This window comes from Tinamus guttatus, unplaced genomic scaffold (genome assembly GCF_059628265.1).
Source record: "Tinamus guttatus ecotype Peru unplaced genomic scaffold, ASM5962826v1 Tinamus_guttatus_pri_ptg000364l, whole genome shotgun sequence".
Classification (NCBI taxonomy): Eukaryota; Metazoa; Chordata; class Aves; order Tinamiformes; family Tinamidae; genus Tinamus; species Tinamus guttatus.
In genome coordinates, this window is record NW_028288898.1 from 3,630,244 (window position 1) to 3,639,947 (window position 9,704).

A 9,704-nucleotide genomic window follows, 5' to 3' on the forward strand; every position below is an offset into this window, starting at 1 on the left:
AGGCACTTGGCAGTATCGCATCAGCTTGCAGTTGTTTGCACTTCCAATGTTTGTCTAGCATGTGGCTGCCCAGCAGGACACGTGAGAGTGATGGTAAGGGTGTGCCAGTCTTCCTTAGCCAAAGGAAACCAAGTTGATGGGAACCTCATTTCTGCAGTGGCAGAGTAGCACAGCAAGACTGTGTGGCAAGCAGGACTCAGAGGGGTGGTGTGATGATGGGGTGATTTGGTCTCTGTGAGTTCAATCTGTGAATCTTTGTGCAATGTCTTAGATTTAAGATAGTGTTATATAGCCCTAATTCGATCATTGTTATGGTTTGGGGTTAATGATATCTGAAACCCATGCCCTTTCTCAACATGCTGAGGAGTGTGTCCTTCAGCAATGATCTCCCTGGACTGGGAACATGCCCATCTCCTCTCCTCCGTGGCAAAGATTTAAAGGACAAAATCCTTTTGCAGTTCCTTTCTGGTGCCTCTGGGATCGTCTAGCTCATCACCTCCAGATGTGATCTCTTCTTGGTGTGTGGGAGTAAGGAAACGATGAGATGGTTTTCACAGCAGTGCCATTTATTGATGGGAAGCACTGAAAAGCCAGCACATATCTAACCTCTTTCTTCTGCTAAAATATCTTGGTAGGTAGAAGCACAAGGTCATTGCTTCGTTAGTACTGACTGTGCATCCCCAGATGGGTCTGTCTCCTCGTACTTACTACCACAGTTTTATGCAGGTTTCCAGGCCTGAGGAAGCCGATCGTGTCCCCTCAGACAAAGGCTCTTTGGGCTGGTTCTCCTTCCTGCTGTGTTGCATTTTGTCCTTGCTCATGCCCACCCGAGCAGCAGTGATGCCACTTATGGAGCAGGCAGAAGCCCAGCAGTTGCCATGCTGGGCTAGATGAAGCCCCCTCCAACACATTACTGTGCCTGTGAGAGCAGCAAGTGATGAGGAAAAATAAATAAATAACAGGGAAAATGGCTAGCGATACCTCTAGATTCCTCCTTCCCTTCCCCAGGGTGAAACCGCTGTCACAGGCAGAGGAGCAGTCCTGCTGAACACTGACAGTTCTTTAAAACTGGTTGAAGTTTCCTGCCTCTTAATCATTAATCACTGTGCTTTGCATTTGACCCTATTTAACAGTTTGCATTACCTCCAAGCTAAATACAGCTCACTAGAGCAAGCCCATTCTTTTTTTTCCATTTTTTTTTTTTAACAAGACTAAAGTGAGGGAGAGAGGAGGAAACAAGAGCACAGGAAAATGAAGAGGCAATACAGCCTGGAAGGGCGAATCACTTGCAAGAGAAATTATGGTCCCACTCCACCTCCATCAGAATTCCCAGGTCGCTTTGTGCTCCAGCTGCAGTGTCTAAGCAGTAATCGATACGGCCCCAAGGCGTTCCGCTCTCCGGCTGGATACCAGAACTTTCCACCACTGGCCTTGCTGTGACCACCCTAAGCAACACCCCGCGGTGTGGAGGAGCCAGCAGCCTCTGGGCAGGCTCAGGGGCTGCAGGAATGTGCCTGCATGTTGGGGCGCAGCTTTGCAGATCGTCAAGAGGACTTGTCCAAAGCAGAAGTCTGGCCTGGGAGCCCCTTGGAGCACATTCCTGAGGAGGATGTGAGAATTCCCTGTTACTTATTTTCTCTTGTGTGTGTTACGAGGTGGTAGGGGGGACCTTCATGATGTTGGGGTGGCTCTGTGCTCTCCTTTGCTCAGGAGGGCCTGTGTTGTTGTTTCTCCTTGCGCTGAGGAGGTGAGGGTCCTCCGGCCATCACATGTGCCTTTTTCCTGCTTCCCACTGCCAATAGTAGAGGACCATGGAGCAAAGTAATATGGTTTTTATCCTGGCCCACCCATGCTCTGGACATTGCTGTTACTGCTTTGGTCTTATGTCAGGACAGAATATTATCCACCCAGTCACACTGTATAATCCCATGTGCCTTCTCTTTGTGGGTGGTCAACTAGTACAAGAACAAGAAGTTCTTGCACAACAAGAACAAGTAGTAACCTTCTTTCAAGGTCTGGATACCTCCAGGTTGGCGGATGCTGAAAGTGGATTAAGAATAAAGTGATTCAGAGTGTGAGACAGAACGAATTGTGTGATTAATTATAACAAGCCAGATGATACCTGTATTTTCATCCATATCAGCCTGCTCTATTGCTGCTTCAGAAACATTGGCCTAGGAAACGACTTATTTGTGCATGCAGAGACCCTGGCCAAGAGTTACAGGCCATAACCAAGACTTGGCCATGCTCGGAGGCTGTCACAGCTTCACATTCACCCCTTCCATCCCCCAGACCAACCTTCTTCCCCCAGATCCAAGTTCTGGCTCCATGTGCCAGGGTAGCAAGAGCTTCACCAGATCTTCACTGGTCCTGTGGCCAAAATCTCAAGCACTGATTAGGCCAGAGGGTTGATGGAGGTAGGGATGCTGCTCACTTAGGGTATTTCCTCATCATTGAAAGGGCTAACTAAACCCTCCTGGAACATTTGTGCTCATACATAAACAACCCACGGGCATAGCAAACACAGGAAGGCCCATCAGAAGAACAGCAAGGCCACCAAGGAACAGGCAAACCATCTCCACCGGTGACCTCGTTTGGAGGCTGCTCATTAATTACTGCCCCGGCGGCAGGTGTCCTTTTGGACAAAGCGGTGAGCAGCCTTGGTGAGCAGCATGGCTTTCCCGAGTAGAAATGCCCATCACCATTTTTATTTTATTTTTTTTTTCATAGCAATGGTACAGTATTTTTCAGTTTAACAAATAATCTCTCCTTCATTGATGGGTGCAGCAGCGGCAAGGTTGAGAGAACAGGAGAATGGCTTCTTTTAGTCCACCCCAGAGGCCTCATGCACTCACCCAAGTGCTCAGCTGTTGCAAACTGCACAGTTTTCCATTCTCAGTATGTTTTTGTGCAGGAACAGCATACCCTGCTTCTTGCCAACACGTGCAACGTTACCTTACAGGAATTTGCAAACCAATGGGTGACTTGTGTACTTTGATTAAACCTGCCTCGATGCCACCCTGTGCCCCTGCTCTGGGTGTCCCAGCTGGAGTAGGGGTTGGACTAGATGATCTCTAGAGGTCCCTTCCAACCTCAACCTTTCTGTGATTTGGCTTCTTTTATAGCCGAAATGCAGCCACCTCTGGGGCAAAACAGCCTTTCAGCAGGTCAGTCTGGAAAACGAGAGTCATGCAGTAGAAACTAAAGAGCACTGTTAGAAAGCCTAAAATGCCCTTCCTAGTACTTGGCAGAGAGTAGAAGGATAAACACATTCTGAGGGATCAGACACACGTCTGGAGTTTTGTTTGGCTCCATTTGAATCAAGAAGAGGTTCAGGCAGGACCCTCACTGATGTCAGCGAGGCCGTCATGACCAGGCGTGTAGCCCTGGTGGGACCAAACAAACCAGCTGAGGTTGCTACCAGAGTCCGACCTGCCCACGACAGAGAGCAGCACCAAGTTAGGTAGGGGCAGGGGAGCATTGGTGGCTGGGCATGTCTTACTGGGACCCTGAGAGCCCTTTTTCCAGTCCAGCTGAGGCCAGGATTGGCCTCACTCAGTGCAAAGTTACCTGCTCTCCAACTGTGCTCCAACCTGCACAGCAGCAGGGCTGTCTGAGGTGAAACAGTAACCCTGAGAGATGGCTGATAACGTAATAGGTTTCTATCCCAACAGCCGTAGCTAAAATTTAACAGGCTGAAGAGAATTTTTTAACTAGCTAGGGCAAATAAGAGGTTGTAAATCTGCGGTCCCTTGTGAGACCTCCTGTGCTTCAGTCCCCGTAGGTGCAATCCAGAGGCGCTTTGCGTGCTGCGATCCTGGGAGCCTTCGCACCCCGCTTGCGGCCGTGCCCGTCCCGGGGCTGCCGGGGTTCTGCTTTGCCAAACAGCAGCACCGGCAGCGCCTGGGCTGGGACGGGGTGGGCTCTTCCGCATAAGGTCGCCACGACCGTCAGGATAGAGTCAGTGCTAAGGCAGATGCCGTGATGGGATGGGCAGCCCCGAGGTTGGACACAGGCACCTTCAGCAGAACTCAGGCCAGGTGTGAGCTTCAGTGGGGCTCTGGGGCCACAGGCAGAGGGTGCGTGGGTGGAGGGCCCCAGGGGAGACGTTGGGCTCAGCAATTAAAGCCTTTAGTGTCCTCAGGGACGGACAAGCTGCATCTCCCTGTGATCGCCTTTGCGCTGACAAGCAAAGAGGGTCTCCTGCAGCAACACGGAGCAGAGCGGGTGTTGCATTATCCACTAGTGTGTTTTGGTGAGCTTTAAAAGCCGTGGATACAACCACAGCGGGTCTTGCTAGCCCCAGATACTCTCTTGCCTGAAGGTATCTCAAGTTAGCACCTACCCAAGGCATCCCTTTCCACCCAGTGTTTGCATTGGGTCTCTCCCAGTCAGCGTTAGGTTGCTGGTGGCTTGTCACAAACATCCCCTTGGCTCATATAAGCCCAAACCCTCTCCTTATCCCCATTTTTAACCCTGGCCCCTTTGATTCTCATCTGTTACCCTGGTTTCCAGCGCTGCCCTCCATGAAGACAGGTTTCCCGAATGCAGGGTCGGGATTGCTGCAGCGAGAGCTGGGAAGCTCGGAGCGAGCCTTGGCAGGAGGAGCACAGCCCGCACGGGCGCTCGTCCTGGCATCCCCGGGTGCTTGTCCTTGCATCCCCTCCCGGCGCCCTGAGCGAGACGAATCCGCGGAGGGGAGGCCCCGGGGGCAGCCTGCCCCGATAATGGGGCCTTTGTCGCCCCGTGCGCTGCTCTGGCTGCTGACTCAGGGCTTTTTCCCCGCCGCTGCCCGTCTGTGGCTGCTGTGGGAGAGCCCCGTGACCCGGGGCGCGCTGTGGGGGGAGCGGGGCCACGCAAGGAGGGCGCCGCGGCGCGAGGGCAACGCGCTCCGGCGGCCGGGACGGAGCCGCGGCGGCCCCGGCGGCAGCAGCGCGCGAGGAGCGCGACGGCGTTCACAGCCCCGGTGCGGGACACCGCCAGCGCGGGCGGCCTCGGTGAGTGCCTTTACGTTTATTCCGCGACTCCTTTAGCTTTCGGCAGCGCTCCTGATAAATGTGCCAGCCTACGTCCTGCTCCAGCCCTTCTTTTTCTCCGGAGCAGGCACTAGTGAGCTGGGAGGCATCCCAGAGGCTGCGCTGTGCCCGTGCAGTAGTAGAAAGGAGGGATATCTGCTGCTCCCAACTGCTGCTGCTCTTACAGCACGTTGACACTCTGTGGAAATGAGCAGGAGGAAGGAGAGCAGCAGAAGGGACCATCAGAAAAAAGCTTTGCCCAGTGAGTGCTGACCCAAGGAAACCCTCATCGTGTCTCCCCATGCCCGAGCTGGATTGGCCTTGCTCCTAGATGGCTTCGTTATTTCCCAGCCCTTCCTTGCTGCACTTTAAGGTCAGTCATAGAACCCACTGCTTCATGCAGAGGAAGATAAGAGCAGGAGAGCAAAGTACACAACATGTATTTACCAGATACATCGCCACACACAAGAACATTGAGTTGGAATCCACCCGCAGCATGTCTAAATAGCCAAGATGAATAGCTGGTGGTAACCCAAGGCCTCCTTGGCCCTGATCCCTTTGGGATTGCTGGGGTCCCTAAAAAAAAAAAAAAACCATGCATGTTTTGAGTATTTATACCCTAATGCAAGAACTGGGTGTCGCAGGGACACACGTAACTCCTGCTCTGCTGTCACAGAGCCTGGCTAGGGAGCAAGCATCTGTCCTTCCCCAGGAACGGTGCTCTGCAGTGTCCTCTGCAGGACAGCGCTTCCCGGGGGCATCTCCAGAGCACTTCTAGATCAACAGTAGGGAGAAACAAGGCGTGAGTGTTGGTGTCTACATGCTGGTGTTGGGAAGACCTCCCTAGGCCAGACTTGCACATGTGCGGGCTGAGGGCAGTGTTATCTTTTGGTATCTCCAGAGCCACCTCTGGAAGCCACCTTTTCTTCTTCAGCTGCTTAAAATCTCATCTCCTGAGTCTATTATTGCAACCAGGCATTCTCTCTTGGACAAGTAAATAAAAAAGCAGAAGGAAATAATACAGATGTCCTTTAGAGGTGGACTGTCCATTTAGCAGGGCTAAGCAGACCACCAACCCATGTCGTGGTAGTGGGGAGGGATGCCCCACACAGCCCCCTGCAACCCTCTCCAGGGCTGGGCTCAGCTGCAGAGCTGAAGTGAAGGAAAACCCGGGAACAAAGTGTGTCCTGAAGATCTGTGCAAGGGTCCTGGGCTGGTCCTGGTGTCCTGGCCACACTGAGCTGGCGGCAATTTGCCCTCACTACGAAACAGTGGCTAGTGGGAGTGAGGAACTGCAGGTCACATCTCACTCTTTGCTGACCAGCCTGAACTTACTGGACATCCCTTCCAAAGGGCAGCTTGAAGATCACATTTATTTTATCTGGGGGCCAGCCCCCGCTCCTGGTTTGCTCTCACTGGAAGCCAAGAAGAGGGTCTGCCCAGTTCTGCTCCATCCGCGTTACCCACGACTCATCTGGTGTCTCTGGGTGGGGATGGTTTACCAGGACGCTCTCAGCACCGAGTCAGCTGTTTAGTCATTTGTCCTGTGTACTAAAGCGATGACCTTTTGTTAGCCTAGCTACCTGTTTTTCAGACTTTTATTTGGTTTTGGGTGGCATTCGTCATGTATGATGATAAATCCGATTGCGTTTTCCCTTGCTCGCAATTGCTGTGTGCCCTAAGCTTGCCACAGCTAATGTGCAGACTCCTCGGAAAACAGGGCCGTTGCATAAAGGAAAAAGGGGTATTGCCTCTTTGGCAAAAATAATGTGGAAGCTTTTTTAAAGTAAGGTTAAAAACAGCTAATCGACCCAGCCTAACTGCCGGGCTATCATATCAGAAACAGTCATTCTAGGAAATACTGGGAATGTGCACGTAGCCCATGTAGCGTCTCCTTGCCAGCAGTGCCCTCAAAACCAAGTCCTTCTTGCTATCTTCTCCAAGAGCCAATGTGATCACGCAAACAGCACGTCTCATGTCTCAGCCAACCCCTTCAGGGCTGGCCTCAACGCTGGGAAAGGCAGGATCATTCCCCAGATTTGGTGCTCCCGCTTGCCTCGACCCTTCCTGCTCCACAACCGCTTCCTTAGGTGGTTTTGGGCACGTTTCTTTGCTGCAGCCACCATGGGCTCCCGGCATTTCCCAGCCCGGACGGTGCTGTTTGAGAAGGAGTCCAACGGGGTGACGTACCGCGTGCCAGCCCTGCTTTACCTGCCCTGCGTGGCCAAGCTGCTGGCCTTCGCTGAGGAGCGCCTGAGCGCCGATGACGCCCACGCCAACCTGCTGGTGCTGCGGCGAGGGACCATCTACAGGAACTACGTGGAGGTGAGTGAGGGACAACCAACACCAGCAGCAAATCAACGGGAAGGGGGGCGTCACCTAGAGAAACATCCCAGCAGCACAGGAAGCTCTCCAGGCACATTGTTGGGTGAGGGACACGCTGGGATCCCATCAAAGTCAGAGCTCTGGGTGCACCGGTTGCCCCTTTGCTACCAGCATATGGCAGGACTGAATGCCAGGAGCTGTTTGAAGCCCGTTGTTGGGATGTCCTGGGATACAGGGATGCATGGGCTGAGCTGCAGAGCGCGGGAGAGGCAAGGCAGAAGGCCAAGTCCCTCAGCTGGGCTGTCCCTCCTGCTCCTCTTTCTACCTGTGCAGTGGGAAGACATGAGAGTGCTGGAGACTGCCACCCTGAAGCACCACCGATCCATGAACCCCTGCCCCATCTACGACGAGTTCACAGGCACCCTCTTCCTCTTCTTCATCACGGTGCTGGGGAAGACACCAGAAGCCTACCAGATCATCACTGGCCAGAATGTCACCCGGCTCTGCTACGTCACCAGCGCTGACCAAGGCCTGAGCTGGAGTAAGGTCACCGACCTGACACAGCAGGTCATCGGCAGAGCCATCAAAGGTAGCAATCCTGTGCGAAGGGGGAGAGGAAGGGCGAGAAAAGCCAGGAGGATGTGCATGATCTAGGGCTTCCAGGGACAACCCTTGCCCCAGCTGGAGTCAGGCTCTGGCTGTGACCACATGCCCCAGGGAAGGGAAACCAGTGACAGGATCTGGAATAAAGGGAAGAAGGTCTCGAGCACAGGGGGAGGAGGTGGGGAGAATATCTCTATCTCCTTTTCCCCCCCTTCACCCTGAGTCCTAGGCTGCTCCTAATGCTCATCCCTCCTTTCCTACCCAGACTGGGCCACATTTGCCCTGGGCCCCGGGCATGGGATCCAGCTCCGCTCCGGCAGGCTGCTGATACCTGCCTACAGCTACCACATTGACTGCAAGGAGTGCTTTGGGAAGCTCTGCAAGACCACACCGCACTCCTTCACCTTCTACAGCGACGACCATGGCCAGAGCTGGCGCTTTGGGGAGTTCATCCCCAATCTGCAGACAGGAGAGTGCCAGCTGGTCTCTGTGGACGAGGAGGACGGCTCCAACGTCCTTTACTGCAACGCCCGGAGCCCCTTGGGTTTCCGAGTGCAGGCGCTGAGCACCGATGATGGGGCTGTCTTCCACGTCGGGCAGCTGGTGCAGCGGCTGGTTGAACCCCCGCATGGCTGTCACGGCAGCATCGTTGGCTTCCCTGCACCTTTTGTATATGTCCCCACTGCTCCGAAGACCCCGTCAGCATCCCGCCGAGGCCTAGGTCACTTACTGCTCTCTAGGAAGTTCTCCAGATTTCCTAACCCTCCTGCTTGGGATGCACCTGATGGAAACATGCCCACCACTGCTTCCAGCAGCCAAGTAAGAGGTGGGTCCAAAGAGATCTGTCCTTCTGGAGGGCATCACAGTGATATCAATGATGTCACCTTCTCAGGCCCTATTGCAGGACAACATGGCCCCCAAACTACCTCCGAACGCTCCCTCTTCTTTCAAACACCAACATGGGTGCTCTATTCCCACCCCACCAGCTCCATGTCACGGGTCAACATGGGGATTCACCTTAGTACCTTCCCCAGGGATGCCGAGAGCTGGACCGAGCCATGGGTTATATATGAAGGCCCAAGTGCTTATTCAGATCTGGCCTACATCGAGCTGCCCTACTCGGAGTACTCAGCTTCTGGCACACCAGCCATTGCCTTTGCCTGCCTGTACGAGAACGGAACACGCTCTCCCTACGAGCAGATCTCCTTCAGCATGTTCACACTGCACGACGTGCTCCAGAACATCCCCTTGCTGTCTGCAGCTTTGGAGCAGAAGGATGGCCCACCAAGTCACAGCAAGATGAAGGGAAGGAGCTGCCTTGTCTCCTAGAGCCCCACCGCCCCCAAATCCCATCTCCAAAACCAGACCGGCTGAGGGAAGCTGCGAGGTGGAACAGTGAGACCGCCAAGGCTCTTCCTTCAACGCGGGTCTGACGGTGCCAAGGCCTGGACCCCCAACTGGTGCAAGTGGGACAAGTGCCACAAAACTGCTAATTGTGCAGGCATTACTATCCCAAAACAGGGTTTTCTCTGATTATTTGTTTTTTTAATTAAGTGCTGTGTTGGGCTTGGAGCCTCTGGTGCCGCAGAGCTGGATGTCCCTGGGGAACACCTGCCTGCCAGTACAGGTCTGGTGAGCATTTTCCCCACCTAAAGAAGAGCGGTGGCAGCAGGAGGCTCTTCCTTTTCCCATGTCATGGCCATCCTTCTCTTTGCCCTTGACCTCTCTTTTTCCCATCCAGCCTTCCACCAAATAAACAGC

At 53.8% G+C, this 9,704-nt stretch overlaps 1 protein-coding gene across 1 annotated transcript; it reads left to right on the top strand.

The window, feature by feature from the left end:
- Nucleotides 1–7,139: 7,139 nt before the first annotated feature.
- On the top strand, nt 7,140–9,272 carry NEU4 (neuraminidase 4). The gene is made up of 3 exons (XM_088530200.1): nt 7,140–7,340; nt 7,674–7,929; nt 8,209–9,272. The coding sequence occupies exons 1-3, from the start codon at nt 7,140–7,142 to the stop codon at nt 9,270–9,272; spliced, it is 1,521 nt and encodes a 506-aa protein (XP_088386326.1).
- The last annotated feature ends 432 nt before the right edge of the window (nt 9,273–9,704 follow it).